Source organism: Macaca fascicularis, chromosome 4 (genome assembly GCF_037993035.2).
Source record: "Macaca fascicularis isolate 582-1 chromosome 4, T2T-MFA8v1.1".
Lineage (NCBI taxonomy): Eukaryota > Metazoa > Chordata > Mammalia > Primates > Cercopithecidae > Macaca > Macaca fascicularis.
In genome coordinates, this window is record NC_088378.1 from 142,500,138 (window position 1) to 142,522,794 (window position 22,657).

The 22,657-nt window shown below is 46.2% G+C and overlaps 2 protein-coding genes across 3 annotated transcripts; one reads left to right on the forward strand and one right to left on the reverse strand.

The window, feature by feature from the left end:
• Positions 1-649: 649 nt before the first annotated feature.
• On the reverse strand, positions 650-9,836 carry TRIM15 (tripartite motif containing 15). Its single transcript, XM_015448873.4, has 7 exons — positions 9,324-9,836; positions 6,105-6,200; positions 4,859-5,089; positions 4,111-4,133; positions 2,763-2,878; positions 2,370-2,402; positions 650-1,574 (listed from the first exon to the last, which is right to left on the reverse strand). The coding sequence occupies exons 1-7, from the start codon at positions 9,702-9,704 to the stop codon at positions 1,057-1,059; spliced, it is 1,398 nt and encodes a 465-aa protein (XP_015304359.3). The 5' UTR covers positions 9,705-9,836; the 3' UTR covers positions 650-1,056.
• Positions 9,837-12,334: 2,498 nt separating this feature from the next.
• TRIM10 (tripartite motif containing 10) lies at positions 12,335-21,642 on the forward strand. 2 transcript variants are annotated; one of them, XM_005553659.5, is made up of 8 exons: positions 12,335-12,846; positions 14,068-14,163; positions 14,688-14,918; positions 15,906-15,928; positions 16,242-16,357; positions 17,848-17,880; positions 19,102-19,277; positions 19,817-20,047. In XM_005553659.5, the coding sequence occupies exons 1-8, from the start codon at positions 12,418-12,420 to the stop codon at positions 19,898-19,900; spliced, it is 1,188 nt and encodes a 395-aa protein (XP_005553716.3). In that variant the 5' UTR covers positions 12,335-12,417; the 3' UTR covers positions 19,901-20,047. The 2 variants fall into 2 exon arrangements, with proteins under 2 accessions (XP_005553716.3, XP_005553715.3); XM_005553658.5 differs by having other exon boundaries at positions 19,102-21,642.
• Positions 21,643-22,657: the final 1,015 nt, after the last annotated feature.

Sequence of the window (22,657 nt, forward strand, 5' to 3'; positions counted from 1 at the left end):
GTGCTGACACTAAAGTGTTCTTGTACATAGAGTATTGTCTTACAGTACAGGGAATCTGGATTGGAGTTGAAGGCAGGTTTTTTTCAGAGGTTGGGGTGGAAGGATGAGAATGTGAGTATTCAACTTGAGAGGAGAAAGGGTAGGGGTTGGGGAAACCATCACTTGTATAGTGATTCATACTTTGCTTTGTAAAGTTATTTTTACCTGTGGTCTGTTTCTGTGTCCACATAATAACTGCAATAATGACAAATATTTGAGAGGTTAGACCTGAGCAAAAGCCTCATTTTATTAAACAGTGGGGCCTGGTGATTGTCCCATAGTCTGTCATCAGGGGTGTCCTGACTAAAAGAAGGGACAGGATTGTGTCTTGGTCACAGAGGGATCATCACCCTTCCTCTCTGCTTCTACTCCCTCCAGCCATCTCCGCCCTAAATTGCCAACACAGGCAGCTTCCATTGGATTTAAGCCTTTCCTTCAGTCCCATCAGCACTAATTGGGCATATGGAATCCAGAGGTCTGTGAGTCACACTTTCTTAGGGCACTCTCTACAAGTCTAGAGAAATGACCAGAAGGGGAAGGAAAAGAAGGGGCCCTGGGGTCCACCCAGAGCTGATGAAGAGGCCCTAAGCCGTGCAAAGGTGGAGGCATCTTCAGGTGTGTGTCAAAGTACGAAGTGAACTGTATAAATTAGTGCAAGTCCAGCAACACCCTGGATTTCCCACGATGATTATTTTGAAACAGTTTAAACATTTTATTTTAGATCTCTTTTTCTGCTTTTTCCCCGAAAGCCCGCTGGCTCCTAGGTTGGCTGTTGCCCTAGGCACAGCTGAGCCCGCCTGTGGTTCTGCACTCGGAGGTGCAGAGAAGGCCGGAGCGTCACAGAGAGGCTCAGGAAGTCAGGGAGCTGAGGGCCTAAGATAAATAAAGTATAAACAACCGCTGTTAGAGACTCAAGCCCCTGTCCTTTCGCCTCACGCGGGCCGCGCGCTGGCCAGGGGCGGAGCTGGATCCCAGGGAGCCGCTGTCTCCGCTTCGCCGCCCTTCGCGCGCCCCACTTCAGCCTTTCAGGGTAAGGCAGGAACCCTTTTTCCAGACGGCAAAGAAAGGAAAGACTTTGCCGGAGAAAGAGGCAGCGAAGGTGAAGATGGGCTCCTGGGTCTGGGCGTTGAGGAGGGTCACCTGTCCGGCCTCGTAGTCCAGGGCGACGCCCACATAGCGCGGGATCTCGCTTAGCGGCAGGTCGGTGCCCGGGGAGGTGCTGGCCCAGCACTGCTGGTGCGAGATGATCACGGCCCAGACGCCGTCCTCGGCGCTAAGGCCCATCTCCCCCTTCCTCCTCACCCCCTCCCCGGCCACCCCCACCGTGCAGCCGCCGCCGTCGCCGAGCTGCAGGTCAACCTGCCAGCGGTGGCGCCCCGAGGAGAAACCCGGGAAGCCCAGCACCGCCGGGAGGCCGTCGAAGCGCAGGGGGCTGTCTGGCAGGTTCTTCTTCTGCCGGGTGTACCTCACTGACTTCCTGTCTTCCGAGAGAACCAGGCTCCGGCTGGCGGTCTGAGGGTCCAGAGTGATGACCCCTAGAGGGAGGAGAGCGCAGACATCAACAGCGGGCAGCAACCACAGATGTTCCTAGAGCAGGCCAGGCGCGTGGGAGGCAGAAGGAATACTGGACTTGGGCAGCCTGCCATTGGGCTCTGAACCGCCCTTCTACCTAATCAGCCAGTGGTGCTGTAAGGATTTGCTTCTCAAAGTGCACAGGGAGGGACCAGCAGCATCCCCATCGCCTGGGAGCTTGTTAGAAATGCAGAATATTGGGCCCGATCCCACCCTACTAAGTCAGAATCTGTATTTTAACAGGATCCCTAGGAGAACTTTCTGCATGTTAAGTTTGAAAAGCACTGATCTATACCAGAGTGAGTGAGGTGATGCTTATGGAAACAATTTCGAAATTAAGCACCAATTTAAAAATAAATGTGATTTTTTTAATTGCACATTTGTTCAAATCAATAAAGAGTCCAGCACAAATGCTGCTCAAAAAACTAAGACTTGATAAGTATTTTTCAACGAGTAACATCTATACAAGTAGATGACATTAATTGAGCACTTACTATGAGTCAGGTAATACACTAAGCTATCTGCATGTATTAATTCATTTAGTCCTCACAGCTACTTATGGGACAGGTATAGTACCTTTTTTTTTTTCATTTTACTGATGAAGAAAATATTGCGGGACAGAGGCTTAATAACTTGCCCAGTGTCTCAGAGAACTCAAGCAATGAGGCTCCAGAATTAATGCATTTTATTGCTCTGTTTGCTGCCATGGATTGAATGGGTGAATGGAAGAATGACTCCCCAAGTCCCAAGCTGTTTACCTGAATCTATTTCCAGGTGATGCGCCAAGTTTTCTGTGGGAAGCAGAAATAGAAAAAGAGATCTGTGACTTATTACTTCTTATAGGCACCCCCAGGGGCAAGGTGTCTTGAGTACAATGTGAAGATGAGGACAGAAGCCTTGGCTTCTGCTGTGGTCTAGTGGAGGAGAAGTGGTCCTCACCCTCCTGGAATCTCAGTCCCGCACCTGTCCTTAGGGAGTGGAGGAGATGCTCTGGGAATGGTGCCCCTGAATTAACTGAGATCACTAAGGGAAGGCTCTGGGGAGGGAAGATGTCTTGAGCCGGGTTTCGAGGGCAGAGAAGGATGGAGATGGGTGGAAGGCAGGAGGGCAGCTAAAGGGACTGGGGAAAACTGCGGCCCCTTCCCCTTTACCTGAGAACATCCTCATCATCTCTGGGAGGGTGAGTATTTTCCTGTGGAAATCGCGGATCTTCTTGACAAGGTCAGGAGAGATGGCCTCAGGACTCACAAAAGTCTTCATCTCACACCTGCAGACAGGTTTGGTAACCAGTTAGGTCCACATTCCAAAAACAAATGTTTGGGTGAGACCAAGTGAGGCTAAAATCAGACTAAAGAATGATCTTGGCGTCTGTGGTGAATAATCAGATTGAGTATCGTTTCTTTACTTTTGCTGGAAATGTGTAGTTACTAAAGTAGTAGGCATTTCAGTTAAACCTGAGGAACCAATGATAATTACTTCTCAAGAATTGGAGGTAGGCCCCTTTAGGAGAATGTTTGGGTCTGTCGGGGCCGAGGGACAGAGATCATTACCCCTTTTGACCTCTAGAGGGCAACAGGGTACCATTTGGAAACAGCCTTAAACTACCCTTGTGTATGCTGCTATTTGTAAAGGAAAAGAGGCTAGAAGGGAAGAAAAAAAAGGATAAACGAAAATACATATTGCAATGAAAAAAACTCCTGATTCTGGTCCCAGCTCAGTCCTCATTAGACACTTGCTGTGTTACCTCTTCACCCCCCGGGGTCTGAGTTTCTTCATCAGCCTGGAAGATCCCCAAGCCCTTCTAGATCTAAACCTCTAATGCTCTTTGAAAAGCATGTTTGGAGACACTTCCTGATTCATGGACCCTGGGTTTATCTTCCCTGCATGTAAATAGGCACAAAGCACGTGACAAGTGTTCCCTAGTCACTACACCTCTCCTCATCTCAGTGCAGACTGCTAATGCTTATAGCAGACAGGGAAGGAAAAGGCCATGCGTTTACAATGCCTCTGGCTCCTGGTGGTTGTCCTTTTACAGTAGCATTAGAAAATCCTGAAGGAAACCAGAGATGTGTGTAAAAAATGAATGAATGAAAGAACAGGCTGGTATTCCCGGTTTCCATGCTTCTCACAGTCTACAGAAAGTATTCCTCCTTTGAATTACATTTTAAATGGTGTTAGATACTGACTTAAGTACTAATAATTTCATAGGTTAAATAAATGTTTCTGGATCAACCTAAAAACATGATTATTATTTATAACTTCACTTCTAGGGGAAAAATGTGTCCCCAATACCAACCAATTTAAAAATGAACCTTTAGAACGCAAATCTTTAGTGAGTTTGGACTGTTTGTGGATAGTTGAATGAGACAGTGTGTCTGCCAGAGTGCTTTTTCTTTCCTGGAAGAGGGGAAGTAAGTGGGTGGCAGTAAGTGACCCTGCCCCTTCGCCTTCAATCTTGATGTTGAGTAAAAGGAGACAGGACTGGGGAGTGGGCCCTACCTGCTCTGGTTGACTCTGACGTCCTACAAAAGAAAGACAAGAACATACCTTTAGTTTCCATAAGTCCTTCCTGTCAGGGATTCTGTACATCCTTTTTTCCTTAAAATATGAGCTCAAAACTCTCCTTCTGCAGAGAGTTGTCCTGTTTAATTACCTACTCATTAGATTGTTCTTTAATACCATGTTTTCTTACAAATTTGGGTCTCTGTAGTCAGTTCATTTGTGCTGGTTTCCCTGTTTCAGCCTTATTGTGGGGGTGGGTTGTGTCTGCAATGATTAGGAGGTGGTGGAGAGCAGGGGCCTGTCTTCAGTTATTAGCTGGACCTGATATTCACATATTCATAACCACAGCAGATCACATATTCATAACCACAGCAGACACCAGTTATTGAGTTCTTTCTGTGTACCAGTAACCATGCCAAGCATTTTATATGGATTGTTTCTTATAATTCTGCAACAACTTTATGAGGGAGGTGCTATTGTTGTCCCCATGCTTAGAGAAGTTAAGAGACTCAGTCAAGTCACATGATTGGAAGAGCCAACATTCAAATCCAAGACTGTCTGACCCTAAAGCCCTTAACATGACCACAGTGTATGACTTGGGCAATTCTCCAGCCCCTCTGGGTCTGCACTCCCTTAACCTCTCTCCACTTCCCTTTCCTGCCTCTCTCCAGCCCACAGCATGGTGCCCACCCCCTTCCCCATGGAGTCCCTCTCCTATCACATGAAGTAATAAGGTGTCTCTCACTTGTAGAAGCTCACTTGCTGGCTGCTGACACTTCTCCTCCAGCTCCTTGACCTGGGCTCCAAGCCGGGTGACTTCCTCAGAGACCTTTGTGATATATTCATCCCTCTCCTTCCAAATCTGCTGTTCCAGCTCCCGCAGCCTGGCCAGCAGGAGACACCGCTGTTGCTCCAGCTCCTGCTGCAGCCTCTCAAAAGCTGCTTCCACCTGATGCTTCTTGTTTTCAATCTGAGTCTGCAAGGGATAAAAAGTAGACATGGTTAGGAGGGGGCTCAGAGATAGCTTCTAGGATGATCATCTATATATTTGTTCTTGATTAACAGGGATAGAGAGTAACTAGTTCCAAAACTTATTCTATTTACTAATACACCTAGAAGTAGATAGGTCTCAGGATGAACTTACAAGTGATGAGGACTGTGCTACTGTCTTAGCTAGAGATTCTAATAATAATACTACATTATGCTCTCAGAATTATGTTGAAGTTTTCAAAAATATTTCCACAACTACAATACCATCTTAACCCTACTATACCTTCTTAAAGTTAGGGGGGAAGACTGTAGTCATTTCTTAGAGGCAAAAGGAAGTTGTGATACGAGTCAACACAACTTAGTGGGAGAGTGTGTAATTTTGGTTTTAGCCATGGAAATCACCAACTACAGGGCATACTTTGATGAGAGCTGAGGGATAGTGGAGAAGTTGTTTTGTCCCCACACTCTCTCCTTGGTCAAGGTACTAGAAATCCCCACACTATGATTCCTCCATAACTTTATAGCATGAAAAAAGAGGCATGAGGGACCCAGATGTAGCCACACCATCAGCCTACTGTCCTCAAGGTCAGCCTGTGGTCAGGACTAGAATCCAGACACTAATATACACCTTCTGACCCCAAGCTTCCCATCTGAAGGTGGTGTGTTCAGGCAGACAGACAAAGATGGAAAGAACAATGAATTAAGGGTCAAGAAATCCAGGTTCATTATGAAATTGCACTTTGCTATGTGGCCTTGGGAGCATTGCTTTTCTGGACCTCAGTTTTCTGCTCTGTAAAATGTGATATATAAGATGGATCTTGGATTGCAAGACATCAGAACCACTTCTAGTGCCCATGGTCTGAGATCCCAAATGCCTTTGTGCAGCCACAGGAAGGTGAATGAGAACAGTTTGCCGGGAAACAGATACCAGCCAACAGGTTTCCCCAGAGTCTCTTAAGAAAACCTTCAAAGGAAAAGGTAGCCAGTGAAGTGGCCTGTACCAGCAGCACTTGAAGCTTCTGGTCTTCTCGACACTTTACATCCTCAATCTCATCTCTCTCCATGCTCAGAGCTTCCAGTCGACTCCTGAGACGATCCTATGGAGAGAAGAATGGGTGGATAGAGGTGACTGAATTAATAATTCAACTCACAATTATTAACTATCGCATCCTGGGCACACTGTTAAGTGCTGAGGGATTCAAAGGTGGAAAAGGCCCAGTCCTTGTACCTAAAGAGAGATCACCATCTCAGGAAGAAGTCAGTGTCGAGTGGCTAAAATACAGACAGACAAATGCAGTAGTCCAGAGGTACACACAGTAAGATGGGAACACAGAGGACAGCTCTGCCTGTAGGCCTAAGGGAAGGTTTGGAAAGCAGAAAACATTTACAGTGCACCTTGAAAGATAAGATAAATTTCCAGTTGAATAGACAGGGAGAGAAAAGGACTTAGTGCCCACAGATGTGAAGGACCTCTTCAAGGAGAACTACAAACCACTGCTCAAGGAAATCAGAGAGGACACAAACAAATGGAAAAAACATTCCATGTTCATGGATAGGAAGAATCAATATTGTGAAAATGGCCATACTGCCCAAAGTAATTTATAGATTCAATGCTATCCCCATTAAGCTACCATTGACTTTCTTCACAGAATTAGAAAAAACTACTTTATATTTCATATGGAACCAAAAAAGAGCCCACATAGCCAAGACAATCCTAAGCAAAAAGAACAAGCTGGAGGCATCATGCTACCTGACTTCAAACTATACTACAAGGCTACAATAACCAAAACAGCATGGTACTGGTACCAAAATAGACATATAGACCAATGGAACAGAATAGGGGCCTCAGAAATAACTCCACACATCTACAACCATCTAATCTTTGACAAACCTGACAAAAACAAGCAATGGGGAAAGGATTCCCTGTTTAATAAATTGTGTTGCGAAAACTGGCTAGCTATATGCAGAAAACTGCAACTGGACTCCTTCCTTACACCTGATATAAAAATTAACTCAAGATGGATTAAAGACTTAAATGTAAGACCTAAAACCATAAAAACCCTAGAAGAAAACCTAGGCAATACCATTCAGGACGTAGGCATGGGCAAAGACTTCATGACTAAAACACCAAAAGCAATGGCAACAAAAGCCAAAATTGACAAATGGGATCTAAACTAAAGAGCTTCTGCACAGCAAAAAAACTATCATCAGAGTGAACAGGCAGCCTACAGAATGGGAGAAAAAAAATTGCAATCTATCCATCTGACAAATGGCTAATATCTAGAATCTACAAAGAACTTAAACAAATTTGCAAGAAAAAAACAAACAACCCCATCAAAAAGTGGGTGAAGGATATGAACAGATACTTCTCAAAAGAAGACATTTATGCGGCCAACAAACACACAAAAAAAGCTCATCATCACTGGTCATTAGAGAAATGTAAATCAAAACCACAATCAAATACCATCTCATGTCAGTTAGAATGGCGATCATTAAAAAGTCAGGAAACAACAAATTCTGGAGACGAAGTGGAGAAATAGAAATGCTTTTACACTGTTGGTGGGAGTGTAAATTAGTTCAACCATTGTGGAAGACAGTGTAGCGACTCCTCAAGGATCTAGGACCAGAAATGCCATTTGATCCAGCAATCCCATTACTGGGTATATACCCAAAGGATTATAAATCATGCTGCTATAAAGACACATGCATACGTATGTTTATTGCAGCACTGTTCACAATAGCAAAGACTTGGAACCAACCCAAATGCCCGTCAATGATAGACTGGATAAAGAAAACGTGGCACATATACACCATGGAATACTATGCAGCCATAAAAAAGGATGAGTTCATGTCCTTTGCAGGGACATGAATGAAGCTGGAAACCATCATTCTCAACAAACTAACACAAGAATAGAAAACCAAACACCACATGTTCTCACTTGTAAGTGGGAGTTGAACAATGAGAGCACATGGACACAGGGAGGGTAACATCACACATCAGGGCCTGTCAGGTCATGGGGGGCTAGAGGAAGGATAGCATTAGGAGAAATATCTAATGTAGATGATGGGTTGATGGGTACGGCAAACCACCATGGCCCATGTATACCTGTGTAACGAACCTGCATGTTCTGCACATGTATCCCAGAACTTAAAACATAATAATTTTTTTTTTTTTTATAAAAGAAGAAGACTTAGTGCCCCTGAATTGTATACTTAAAAAGAGAGAGGTGGAAGAAAGTGAGAAGAGTATTCTAGGAGGAAGAGACTATGTTCAAAAAGTACTGGAAGCAGGAATGAATAAGACAGTTCGGGAAAATAACAGCAAATGGAGCTCAGTCTGGCTAGACATATGGTGCCTTGAGGAGGGTGGCTGAGCGATGAGGCTGGATGGGGAGGAAGGATCTCGACTACAAAGGGTCTTGAATGTCTTGCTAAAGACATTGGACTTTCTTTGGGCACTAGGGATACATGGGAGGATTTTGAGCAGAGGAGTGACTTTGTGTTTTAGGAGGATCTGTCTCCCAGCAGATTGAAAGGTGACTGGAAAGGGTGGGAATGGAGACAGGGAATGCAGTTGAGACTGCAAAGTCTGGGCAAGAGATAGGGAGAACCTGGCTGACAGGATAAGGCAGAATTAAAGATTTGGGAGATGTTTCTAAGGAAACCACTTCCAGACCTGGTGACTGGTTGACAAGAGAGAGATCTGAGAGGCTGACGGAAAAGTGCCCCAAGATCAGATGGAAAATTCTCACAATTCTGGACGACTGCCGCCCTCCCTTTCTCAAGAAGGAGAGTAGTGCTAGCAGGTTCCCCAACTCCTCCCTCCCCTCTGCGCCCTGGCAGTCAGGGCCCTAGAAATCCCATTTCCAGTCTGGATCCTGGGAGAACAAATTCACCCTGCCCATAATCTGCAGAAGATTCCACTTGCACTGCAGCTTTCTTTCCATAGTGAGTGAAGCCAAGGCTACAGTTCTTTGCACTCCATCTCTGAGGGGTCCTCTGAGAGCTGGAGCTGAAGTTTCCCCCAGACCAGGAACTAGCACACATCCAAGGTGGAGCCTATCTGCCTTCAGTCTGGGAATGCCTCGAAAGTCCCTATAACCTTAGGGTTCCCTGATGTGGAAGCCAGGTCTTTCATCCAGATCCCCACCCGATTTCCTCCCATCATAACAGGACATCATCCTGCCCCAAACGGCCCTAGGTAAAGTGACACTTCTTACCCGGTAGGGCTGAATGGCTTCGTCCAGGAATCCCACGGTGTGCGCCTGGTGGGTGGGACCTTCTCTGCAGAACACACAGAGAAACTCGGCGTCGTTCTCGCAGAAGAAGTAGATCTTCTCCCCGTGCTCCTCGCAGTAAGTCTCTCCCAGCGGGCCCAGGGGCACAGGGGCCATGGGAGTCTCTGCCTGCTCCTCCTCTTGGCAGAGCGGGCAGAGCAGGATCTTGCCCGAGGACTGGGCCCCCATCTGGGAGAGCGTGGGGAGGCAGAGCCGGCAGAAGGTGTGCCCACAGGGAGCGGTCACCGCATCCTCCAGCGGCCCCACACAGAGGGTACAGGCGGGCAGCTCGTGGACCACCTTCAGGGACGGGGTTGAGGGCATCACGGTGCCTTCCCCAGCCCGTCCACTCCGGCCTCCTTCTCAGACCACGCGAATTCCCTTTCCCTGAAATCGAGTCACACTTACACGAATCGCAGAGTGAAAGGGCTGCAATGCAGAGAGAGAGAGAGAGAGACAGGAATGCCAGCACAGGGAAGCCACCCGGCTCCGCCTCCTGTGCTCCCTAGAACCCTGGCCACCACCTATCAGCGGAGTGGGTCCAAATTCCAGGGCGTCTTGAATTACCCAGAATTTCCCAGTGGCGGCCAAGTAAACCAATTCTTTACTCCTGGCTCCTTCTGGTCCCTAGGGTGGAGAACAGAGCACACCATGAGGTCACAGGGAACCGGGGTTTCCTGGAATCTCTAGACCACAGTGGCTGGGGAGAACTGGGGAGCAGACGATTCCTGTCAGATTGAGCAGGTGGGTGCCATAAACTTCTAGCTTTGAGGCGTGCCCACAGCATCAAAGTCCAGGCTGGAGTGAGAGGTGTGGACGTCGGGAGATTCTATGGGAAGTGTGTGGGCGGGACGCTGTTTCGACACTGCGGGTCGGGTGTAAGGATTGCTCATCGGAACCCCTCTTTTCCGCTTTCCTCCCTCGCCACATCTGCCCATGGTGACCCCTCCTACGGTCCCAAATCCCCCACTACCTGGCACAACAGTCCCCGCAGGGGTTCGGGTAACACTGGACGATCTTATTTATTTATTTATTTATTTTTTACTGTAGCAGGGAGAAGGCAAGAAACCGTAATGCAAATGATTTATGTTGATACACGTTAGAAAATGATTAGTCAAAAAGATAAACAGTTTCAGCCACATTTATCTAGGGTTTAGTATTTTTATATTACTACATTCAATTTTAATAACCCTCTAGGCAAACTTTATTACCTTCATTTTTACAGAGAAAGAAATGTAAACTGACTTTCCAAATGTAAAGTGACTTTCCAGAGGTCACAGGGCTAGAAAGTATCATGTCAGGGACGATCCCAGTCTCCTGGAGTAAAGCCCTATGCTCCTCCCACACCCGACGCCAGGACCAAGATCAGCTGCCACGTTCCTTCATCCACATACTCACATCTGTGGATAAAACCAGGCCTTCCCCCATTCTCCCACTGGGTGATCAGCCTAGCCCCTTGTGGTTGCTCCCTTTTTACTCTAATCACTTCATCTCCTCCCCTTCCCACCCGATCTCTGCTTTTCCTGCCACAAGTGCAGCCCAGGAGCCAATTTGTCCAACACAGGAGCCACCAGTCACATGTGTCTACTGAGCACTGAAATGTGGCCGGTCTGAATGGCGGCGTGCTGTATATATAAAATACACACTGGATTTTTTTTTCTTTTTCTTTTTCTTTTTTTTGAGATGGAGTCTCGCTCTGTTGTCTAGGCTGGAGTGCATTGGTGCGATCTCGACTCACTGTAAGCTCTGCCTCCCGGGTTCACACTATTCTCCTGCCTCAGCTTCCCGAGTAGCTGGGACTACAGGTGCCCGCCACTACGCCCGGCTAATTTTTTTTGGTATTTTTAATAGAGACAGGGTTTCACCATGTTAGCCAGGATGGTCTCGATCTCCTAACCTTGTGATCCACCCACCTCGGCCTCCCAAAGTGCTGGGATTACAGGCATGAGTCACCGCGCCTGGCCAACACACTGGATTTCAAAGGCTTTGCACAAATTAAAAAATGTAAAATGTCTTATTAATAACTTTTTATAAGGATCACATATTGAAATGATAATATTTTGGAAATATAGGACCAAATAAAAAAATCATTAAAATTACTTTCACCTGTTTAGACTATTTTTATATGGCTCCTAGGAAATTTTAAATTGCATATGTGGCTCACATTGCATTTATGTTGAATGGCATTGCTTGGAAGACATAGATCTGACAGCAAATTATTTATGGTCACTCACCTTCTTACTTGTGTGCCTTGGGCAAGCTGAATAACCTGGCTGGGCCTCAGCTTTCTCATTTATAAAATGGAGATCCTAATAGCACTGATGTTGCAGAGCAGACACAAAAATAAGATCATACTTTTAAATTGCTTATATCAGTGTAAGATGTACCGTCATTGTAAATAAATTCTGGCCATTGCTAGTTTTCTTTCTCCTCCCCAGCATAGGGAATATTCCAGCCTCTTTCGAGGCTTGCGGCAGGCCAGTTGAGGCATCACCATTTCAGTTGCTGGTGCAGTGTACACCCTGGCACAAGGACCTTATCTGAGCCTCACACTCTCCTGCTTGCTGATGGGCAAGCCCTGGGCTGGCTGATACCTCCAATCTCTTTGGAGACAGCTGGCCATATTGCAGGAAGGCTGGAGTGGCATCTCCACTCTGTGACCCAGTCTCCCACCTGCCCCCAAAAGAATATTTCTTTTGACAGTGGACAGCTGACATATCACCACTTTCCTTCTACTGTGAGTGTATTTAGATGGACGGAAAGGAATGGCCAGCCCCTGGTTATGGTCATCTAAGATCACCTCTGAAATGCTGTGAGCCCCTCTTCCTTCCTCTCCTCTGCTATTTCCCATCTCTGCTGTTGGCAGGAGAATAGAATCCTGGCTGCCAGATATGCAAGTGTGTGACGATATGGGTGCTGGTGCATATTTAATATGTACCTGTGTCCAGCCATGTGCACATGTGGGTGTGTGAGTGTGTGGCCCAGCCCTTCCCCCGTGGCCAAGCGGAGAGGGTGGCCTTGAGGAAGCCATAGCAGCATGGCCTCTGCTGCCTCTGTGACCAGCCTGGCAGATGAAGTCAACTGCCCCATCTGCCAGGGTACCCTGAGGGAGCCGGTCACTATCGACTGCGGCCACAACTTCTGCCGGGGCTGCCTTACTCGCTACTGTGAGATCCCAGGCCCAGACCTGGAGGAGTCCCCTACTTGCCCACTCTGCAAAGAACCCTTCCGTCCTGGGAGCTTCCGGCCCAACTGGCAGCTGGCTAACGTGGTGGAGAACATCGAGCGCCTCCAGCTGGTGTCCACACTGGGTTTGGGAGAGGAGGATGCCTGCCAGGAGCACGGAGAGAAGATCTACTTCTTCTGTGAGGATGATGAGATGCAGTTGTGCGTGATGTGCCGGGAGGCTGGAGAGCATGCTGCCCACACTATGCGCTTCCTAGAGGATGCGGCGGCTCCCTATAGGGTAGGAAGGGGGAACTGGGGGATCCCAGGGTGGACTGGACAGCACTAACAGAAACAGCAGAGTTGTGGATTATTTAGGCCACCCGGAGGCCAAATTCTTTCTCCTGACTTACATGATCACCCAGGCAATAGACCCAGGCATGGAAAATTATGTTTATGTTTTATGTTTTTTTGAGTGTGTTCTGTATTCACTTGTGGCCAACAGATAATGGGAGTTCAACAAATACTTGTTGAATGAATGAGTGACCAGAACATGAGTGTGTATGTCTGTGCCATGGATCAGGTGTGTCTGAAGTTTGTATCTGAGGGAATGATTGTACAAACAGTGTGTATATGTGTTAACGTTTGCATGTTTAGATGTTTGCATGTTAACATGTTTGCATGTTAACATTTGCATGTGTGCCTGGTGTGTTTGTGTGGGAGTCTGAGTATGTATGTATTTGAGTGTGTGAGTGTAACTGAGAGCTCCTGTTTGTGAAAAATTCATGTTTACATATATTCAGGTTGGGTAAATATATGTGGCATGCCATTTTATCTGTCATTAAATGAGTGTGTGCTAGTTTTAGTTGTTTATGCATTATGTTTATGAATTGTGTTTTAGTACAAGTCTGTGTGTGGATGTCTTAATTAGTTAATTAGCAACTGATAGTGAGATTTCTAATATGTCTTTGAACACACATATTTATAATGTATGTGTACCTGTTCCTAACTCTATTCTGGAGCAAATAATTTTGAAAACAATTTATCAATTATTTTTACATTACCCAAGTTTCTTCTCCCCTTTGGAGTCATACACAGATAATTGATTCCAGTAACAAGGGAGGGTTATTATTTACACATGTTCCTTTGGGATGTGTTGGAAACTGGAATGATTTCAGTGCAGGGCATATCAAACTCAGGACAGACCCCAGATACCACTTACCCGAAGCAAAACACAATAGAATGTTTAACCTGAAGAAAGACTCAAGTGCGAAAACCAAGTCACAGCCTCTAGTGGCACAGGAGAAAGGGGAAAGTCCTGACCCAAAGTCGTGGAGACAAATCAAGAGGAACAGACCTAAAGGGACTAAGCTGTCAGGGTGGTGGAGGCTCGGGGATTGTCAGCTAAGGAAGAGACTCCTCTCCTGGGGCCACTTCATTCCTGGAGGCAGAGGCTCAGATGACAAGACAACCCTGAACAAATAAATATCCATCTTGAGTATTTTATGTTCCTTCTCCCCAGGAACAAATACATAAGTGTCTTAAATGTCTAAGAAAAGAGAGAGAGGAGATTCAAGAAATCCAGTCAAGAGAAAATAAAAGGATGCAAGTCCTCCTGGTAAGTCATCACCCCTTCCCCAGGTTCCTCCCCTTCCTCAAGGTCCAATGTCTTCCTGAAACTGAGGCAACATAGATTATAGGGCTTTGAAGTTATTATGAGTTTAAATCCTGACTCTGACACTAACTCTATGACCTCAAGCAACTCTCTAACTTCAGTTTACTTATCTGTAAAATGGAGAGTAAAAATCATCATGATCTCATTGAATTACTGTAAGTATTAAATGAGACTGTGACTGTAAAGTAGCTCAGGGCTGCGCACATAGTGTGCTTTTCATACAAGACAGGAGGTAGGGTGTCCCCACCACCTCCTCCTACACCTCCTGTAAGTCCTACCCTCTTTTAGAAGCTGCAGCAGATGGTGCTGAGACAGCACTGTGAGTCTTGCTCCCTGAAATGGGATGACAGGTGAAGAGGAAACCATGATACAGTTCCAGATCTACCTGGGGACAGGGTAGGAGGAAGAGGAGCAGAGGGAGAAGGAGGAAGCAAACTTTCTCTTGGGCTCTCCTCCTGCCCCCTCAGACTCAGGTGTCCACCAAGAGACAACAGGTGATTTCTGAGTTCGCACACCTGAGGAAGTTTCTAGAGGAACAGCAGAGCATCCTCTTAGCACAACTGGAGAGCCTGGATGGAGACATCTTGAAGCAACAGGATGAATTTGATTTCCTGGTTGCTGGAGAGATCTGCCGGTTTAGTACTCTTATTGAAGAACTGGAGGAGAAGAATGAGAGGCCAGCAAGGGAGCTCCTGACGGTGAGGCCTGAACCTGAACCCTGCCCCACCTGTGCTGTCCTGTGACTCTTGTATCTTTGCCTTGCCTAAGTCATGTCTCCCTGACTCACACATCTCCGTATCCCAGATGGGAGGTAGGTCAGAGGACCAGAAGGTCTCAATTCTGGTTCATGCTTTTCCAAGTGTTCCCTGGTCACTTTTTGCTCTTTGGTCTCCACCTCTCCATCCCACCATCTGCCAAAAAAGGAGGATACTTCCCTTAAATATTTCACAGGGCTTTTGTGAGGATCCAACAGTGAGATGGAAGTGAAAGTAGCACTTTGAAAAGTATTAAGTACATTGCAAACCATTCTCTATAGCCTACATGTCACCATCCACCAGTCAGGAAGTTTGTGCTGGTCTATTTCACTTCCTCACACTGGAGGAGAGATATTGGGGTCCCCATAAGGTATTGGATAGGCAGCATGACTTAGAAGGATGCCCTCAGGACTGAGAAACAGGAGACCTTGGTATGAGACTTACTTTGCCTCTAATGAGCAGGGGAAGGTCACCTCATCATCTGTATCTAAAAAATAAAGGCTTTGGGCTCTGATCCCCAGAGGTGGGTGAGTCCTAATGCTCTGTGACTCTACACATCTGGTATCCTTTTCCTGTTCAGGGCTAGAAATGTATTTTGTATTTTCCAGTCATAAGAAAAGTGGGAGGTACCTGGGCAACATAACAAAATCCCATCTCTACCCCCCAAAAAAAAAAAAAAAATTAGCCAGGCATGGTGCACACCCTTGTAGTCCCAGCTACTCAGGATGCTGAGGTGGGAGGATCCCTTGAGCCCAGGAGGTTGAGGCTGCAGTGAGCTGTGATCACGCCACTGTATTCCAGCCTGGGCACCAGAGTGAGACCCTTTCTCAAACAAACAAACAAAAAATAAATAAATAAAATAAAAATTTAAAAAAGAAAAAATGGAAAGGAGAAGCTGGAAACTGAATCCCTGGTTTCTCTTTCTCCTAGGATATCAGAAGCACTCTAATAAGGTAAGCAATATAATTTCTCTCTTTTCTTTTTCCATATAAATATACACGCATGTACCGCATGCCTAGTTATTGCCACACAAGTATATAACATTCTCATTTAAGAATGTAAATTTATGTATAAACCTCTATATACCCAAATGCCTTCTCAGGTATACCCATAGATGCCCAAAAATGGGCAGTGGGATTCATCCATAGGAAGTATGTCTGCCTGCGGGAACTAGCACCTTCATGCCATTTTAGAAGATGACCGGCTGAGTCTGGAGACATTATTAAGGATGATAATTCCCAGACCCAATCATTTCTGTGCCCCTAGATGTGAAACCAGAAAGTGCCGGAAACCAGTGGCTGTGTCCCCAGAGCTGGGCCAGAGGATTCGGGACTTTCCCCAGCAGGCCCTCCCACTACAGAGGGAGATGAAGATGTTTCTGGGTAAGAGAATCCCAGGCCTCCACAGAGCACAGGTGGCCATGAAGCCCGGGTTTAGGAGTGGACTCCACGCTCCACTGCTGAAAGGTGTGACTTTAGCAAGGTTTATTCGTTCCTGTGCCTTGATTTTCTTATTTGCAGATTTTTATAAAATCTGCTTATTAGGATACTGTGACGATGAAGAAAGAGAATAAAGGTGAATATTTCTGGTGAAAAAGTTAAACTGATCTTAAAATAATTCAACAAATCTGATCAGTAGTCATTAAGAAATATGAAAGATAAAGCCTGTAATCCCAGCACTTTGGGAGGCCGAGACGGGCGAATCACGAGGTCAGGAGATCGAGACCATCCTGGCTAACACGGTGAAACCCCGTCTCTACCAAAAAATACAAAAACTAGCCGGGCGAGGTGGCGGGCGCCTGCAGTCCCAGCTACTCGGGAGGCTGAGGCAGGAGAATGGCGTAAACCCGGGAGGCGGAGCTTGCAGTGAGCTGAGATCCGGCCACTGTACTCCAGCCTGGACGACAGAGCCAGACTCCGTCTCAAAAAAAAAAAAAAAAAAAAAAAAAAAGAAATATGAAAGATAATGATTAACAGTATATCATTCTTAATAAATTTAAAAATCCCACAGCAACATTTGTAATACGTGATAAGTTTTTGATGATGAGCATTGTTAATTAATAGCCAGCCACAGTATTTATCTTGACCCTGTGGTAGCTGGCCCGTCCCTCCCTCCTTCTCACTTTCCTTCTGTAAGTCTGGCTCTCAGAGTTGGACAGTCCTGTGGGGACTGTGCTCCATTTCCTTTTCCGGAACAGGGAGTGGTGGTAAGGGGCGGGAGAGGGTTTGGAACGAGAGTCAGGAATGGGATATGGAATATGGCTCTCTGCCAACCACCTCCTCACTAACTGTGACAGAATGAATGATGACACCAATTTTTAAATGACTCACCCACAGTGATGTCACCCTAGAAGGACTTTTCCCATAAGTCCATTTCCTGCAAATACTTCCAGTGGCCTGGCAGTGAGAGAAATTTTACTCTAATCAAAGACTGACCTTTGACTCTCCCCAAAATTATTTCCAAGTGGAATAATAAATAAATGAACCCATTTCTCTATTCATTAAGCTGATATTTCTTCAGCATTTACTATGTCCTGGGCTCTGCGGGTACAGAGGTGAGCAAGGCAGACATGGTCCCTGTTTGCTCAGGGCTGGGGCAGTGGGGTTCCCAGCAGCAGCAGCATTGCCCAGGAACTTGTTACAAATACAGATGTTCAGCTTCACCCCAGAGCACCTGAATCTGAAACAGGCGTGTTTTAGCAAAAGTGCTCCAGATGATTCTGATGCAAGCTTGGAACCACTGGCCTAGAGGATTCCAGCTTCCATTCTTCTTGTTGTCGCTTCCCTCTTCTGGGCCTCAGTTTCCTCGTCATTAAGTGTCTGATGGTTTTGTAAAACTAATAAAATCTCATCCTGGTTTATTTTCTTTACAGAAAAACTACACTTTGAGTTGGACTATGAGCCAGGTAAGCAGCCTATGTCAGGATGGGAGAGAATGAGAAGTCCTTGAAAAGGAGAGACAATTTTGCAGGATTCTATCTGGGCACTACAATAGTCATAATATACACCCATGCATACATATGCACATCATAGATATTACATATGCACATATGTGCTTGTATAGAATACGTGTGTGTATATATGTGTGGGTGTGTGTCACATTCTTTGTAAGGCTCTCAGGAGAACCATGAAGAAAGGACAAGCACATACACATACTACATTCGTGGTACAAAGCTCACATCCTGAGCTGCACATGCTGAGTAGATAGAAAGATTAACACAGAATGGGATAAGGTCCATTTGGGAATGCTTTCTGCATAAAGGGGACTTTGATCTGGGTTCATAATCACATCTTTAGAACTGTGAAGAACCCCTGCTTCCTCTCAGATGTCATTTCACAGATGACAGAAGGAGGGTGGCCTGTGGGTGGGAAAGAAATGAACAGAAGGGACCCCTTCAAGGCTGTCGTTTCTCAATCAACCAGCCTAAGAACCTGGGAGTCACAGAGTTGTTGGAGGGGGTTCTCTAACCCATGGATGGGCCTAAATTTATGGAAGCTTCTCAATTTATGAATACTAAAAGTAACAAAATGCAAAGCTCTGCAGCAGCTTTTGGTGTTAGAAAGTGGTCCTCAGACTCTGACAGTTTCAGAATTACTGAGGCAGAGTGAATAACCCAGGCGTGAGCCAGAGAGCCTGCCAAGAGGGAAGACTATAAATGAGTCACCAGTGCCCTGGGAGGAAAGCAGGGAGGAATCATGAAGTTTGGACTGAAGGGAGAAATGTCTCTGCACTCCGGGATAGAGACAGGAGGAGGGGAGAATGTGGTGTATTGGCCCCAGGAGAGCCGAGCTGGCACACACAGCTGTGGAAACTAACCAATTTACGATGAGCAGAAGAGCTTTCCCAAGGACCACATGGAACTAAACGAGAGCTTTCACATCCTCTGAGGCAGGCTTTTCAGGCTTTACACGTGCACGAATCACCTGGGCATCTTGTTAGGATGCAGATTCTGAGAGTGTATATCAAACAAGTTCCCAGGTGATGCCACACTGTTGGTCCATGTAGGCACTAGACCTGTTTTTGGTAATAATAACACTAACAGGTGGGGCCCAGGGGGAGTTTCTAGGCCTTCCTCGGAGGTGATGGCATGTCTGCTGACATCTGTCCCTTTTGGTTATCCCCACAGCTCACATTTCTCTAGACCCTCAGACTTCCCACCCCAAGCTCCTCTTGTCCGAGGACCGCCAGCGGGCTCAGTTCTCCTACAAATGGCAGAACTCGCCAGACAATCCCCAGCGTTTTGACCGGGCCACCTGTGTTCTGGCCCACACTGGCATCACAGGGGGGAGACACACGTGGGTGGTCAGTATAGACCTGGCACACGGGGGCAGTTGCACCGTGGGCGTGGTGAGTGAGGATGTGCAGCGGAAGGGAGAGCTTCGACTGCGGCCAGAGGAGGGCGTGTGGGCTGTGAGACTGGCCTGGGGCTTCGTCTCGGCTCTGGGCTCCTTTCCCACACGGCTGACCCTGAAGGAGCAGCCCCGGCAGGTGCGGGTGTCTCTTGACTATGAGGTGGGCTGGGTGACCTTCACCAATGCTGCCACCCAAGAGCCCATCTACACCTTCACTGCCTCCTTCACTAGGAAGGTCATTCCCTTTTTTGGGCTGTGGGGCCGAGGGTCCAGTTTCTCCCTGAGCTCCTGAGAAGGAGCAGTTACCTACCCTCCTCTAAGTACAGGACTCAAATCAACCCAAGAACCACGTGGACTTGATCCCTGGCTGAGTTACCTGGACGACTTGGAATAGAAATGACTGCTTTAGAAGATGGGATGGGGCCGGTTGGTAAGGGATAGAGGAGAGGACACTCAATCTACTGATCAAGCCCTTTCTTCAATGCCCAGTGGATGGCCAGGGTACCTGGGTACTCAGGCTGCTGCCAGCTCTCCTCACCACCATCCTTGCTAGGCACAGAAGTAGCTGCATAGACAGAGCACTGGATTTGAAGTCAGAAGACCTGGGTTCTTGAAGAAGCCTTGTAACCAGTTGTATGACTTTAAACAAGATATCTCACCTCTTTTCATCTTGTTTTCTTCCAATAATGTTAGAGTTCATGTAGTCACATTCTCTAGAACCATTTATTTTGTGTTAACTATGAACCAAGCAATGTGGTAGCTACTGGTGATTTGAAAATATATATATATTTAAAAACCTGTTACGTATCTGAAAGAGCTCTTGGGAAGACAGAGAAACATAAAGAGGAAATTACAGCACAGTATGGTGGGTGCTATGGGAGGTCCAACCACAGCATTATGGGAGCTCAGGGGAAGGAGTGTAGCCCAACCTGGAGGGAGAGGGTGAGTGGGGGATGGCTTTCTGAAAAGGGTGGTCTAAAGGATGTCTGTGGTCAATAGGGAAAGAGGGGAAGAAGTATCTTAAGAAGAGGAAACAGCAGAGAACTGGCTGGATGACCTGTGACTCATGGAGCACTGGGTCATCTCCATTGCCCTCATGGGCAGATGTGTGCCATCCCCAGCTGGCACCACTCACTGCCTCCTTCCTCCTGGTGGTGCCACTTCTGGCTGAGATGAAGGTGCAGGGCCTGGGGGCAGGCGGGCATAAGGCATAGCCATAAATCGTAACCCAAGAACCACACTCAGCCCCTGGGGAAATTGTCTTCCTGATCAGTTGATTACCATCTGAGGTCAAGAAATGAGATAGTGGAAGCAAATGGGTCACAAATAGCTCAGCTGTGGGCTCAGAAATTGCTAGGTAAAAGAATTCCAGAAGGCCAGGGCATAAGTTGGATGACCTATGACCTTTAGCCTAAAGACTTGAGACTACCGTAGTTGTGACTACAGTAGTGACATCTGAGAAATGGGATGGAAGAGTGACCATGTTTTATTTTCTAGTTCTTATCAATATTGTATTTCATTTTGCATAATCATGCCCTTCACTGACAGACTCTTTAACATCATCTCTGTTTACTCTGCTCAGATGTAAACTACAATGCTCTGTCATCTCCCTACTGGGTCTCCTGGGAGGAGGGGAGCCATCCAGGGTGCAGTCTCTAAGGCAGAAGGCACAGCGTGCTTAGGCCCAAGCTTAGAATTCAATTGAGAAGTTCTGTTGTTCATCCTTAGCTCAGCAGGTAGAAAAGAGGGGGAGATCAGAAGCCAGGGATTAGAGATTGAATTCCTTTCCCTGAAAGTGTGCAGTATCTCATTAAAATGTGGTATATTCAAAAAAATATAGACACACACAAGTGCCTATATAATGATAAAACATATCCAAAACACCCAAACCTGTGATTCCACTCAAAAGTAGATCCTATTTTTCTGTTTATTTTTATTGGCTTTAGCCATGTCTTTTGAAAGGACTATTATCCTCTAAAATATATGTGTATGAAGATCCTGGCTTGCTGTTGGGGAGCTTTACACACCTTGTGTCACTTTATCTTGGTAACTAGCAAAGATTATGCAACCAGTTCCTCCATGTCTGACCCAGGAACTCTTAACTGCTGTGCTGCGCTGCCTCATTCAGAGAGAGATGCCTGCATGGGTCCTGGTGATTATTTTAATGCTGGCTACACCCCCACAAGTGACTTGGATTCAGAAATACAATTTATATTTCTTCTTTTTAAATTATTTTATTTTTTTTAATAGTCATATGTCAGTGAAAACAATTTATATGTCTTACACTGAGAAATAAAACTGCTCATAAGTGAAAACACTCATGTTGGTCTGTCAGTACCTGCTTCTCCCCTAGGGTAATTTTACTTGAAGTTTACTTGTTTTCAGAGTACGGAGTCAGCACAAGGGAAGTTGACAGATCCTAAAACCTGGTAACTTCAAGATAAGGCAGCTTAATGAACCTCCTCGCTCTGCTGGCCGGAAGTGGGACTCTGGGTTCACTCCCCAGGAAGTGCTCAAGTCTAGAGGCCCCAGAGTCCCAGCTGCCCTTTCCGATTCTGAAGGACTGTTGCACACTTGTAACGTCCACAGTTTACATCTCATTTTTCACAGCTTACATGGTAGCAACCCTTTCTATTGCAAAGAAGTGAGACCCACTCAAGTTAGTTCAAATAATAGGTAAGTTTATTATAAGGGCAGAAATAAGGAAAATGGGATTTTCCACCTTGAGCCAGTCCTCGTGAGAAGCTATGTCAGGGGTGAGTGAGTTGGTGGGGTCACCACTTGTTCGTGTAGGAAGAACTAGAGATTCCAAAAATGTTGATAACAATAACACACATAAAACTCATTTTGGCCAAACACCATAATAAATATTTGTATATATCAACTCATTTAATCCTCACAACAACCCTAGGAGGTAGGTGCTGTTATTAATATACCCATCTTGTACATAACAGAACTGAGACATGTGGAGGCTGAGCAGCTGGTCTCAAATCAGCCGATAGTGAGTAGCAGAGCCAGCATTTGAATTCTTGTGGTTCGGCTCCTGAGTCTCTGCTTATGACCGTTGGTATGTTGTATGCCCAGGACCTACCGGTAAGAAGTGGGCTCGAAGTCCAAAGAAACGTGAAGACTGGATCTTCCTGCGGCTCTCGGTAGCATGGGTTGTGGACACCTGTTCCAATACATCGTGGCTGCACATGCAGCTCTGATTCTCTCTGTGTCTGCTCTTCTTGCCAACTAATGACACATTCATCAAGGATCCCTTCTGAATCTCCAAGAGGACCTGATGGTTTCAGTTAATTACTATTGTCCCTCTTTGATAAGGTCTTC

Bases quoted from the DNA above. Each gene is read 5' to 3' on its own strand.
- TRIM15 (XM_015448873.4), bottom strand. From the start codon at position 9,704: ATGCCCTCAACCCCGTCCCTGAAGGTGGTCCACGAGCTGCCCGCCTGT. The intron at 6,201-9,323 runs GTAAGAAGTGTC...TTCTCTCCATAG, and splicing joins AAGCCATTCAGCCCTACCGG to GATCGTCTCAGGAGTCGACT. The intron at 5,090-6,104 runs GTACAGGCCACT...TATCCCTTGCAG, and splicing joins AGAAGCTTCAAGTGCTGCTG to ACTCAGATTGAAAACAAGAA.
- TRIM10 (XM_005553658.5), top strand. From the start codon at position 12,418: ATGGCCTCTGCTGCCTCTGTGACCAGCCTGGCAGATGAAGTCAACTGC. The intron at 16,358-17,847 runs GTAAGAGAATCC...TTTTCTTTACAG, and splicing joins GGAGATGAAGATGTTTCTGG to AAAAACTACACTTTGAGTTG. The intron at 17,881-19,101 runs GTAAGCAGCCTA...TTATCCCCACAG, and splicing joins TGAGTTGGACTATGAGCCAG to CTCACATTTCTCTAGACCCT.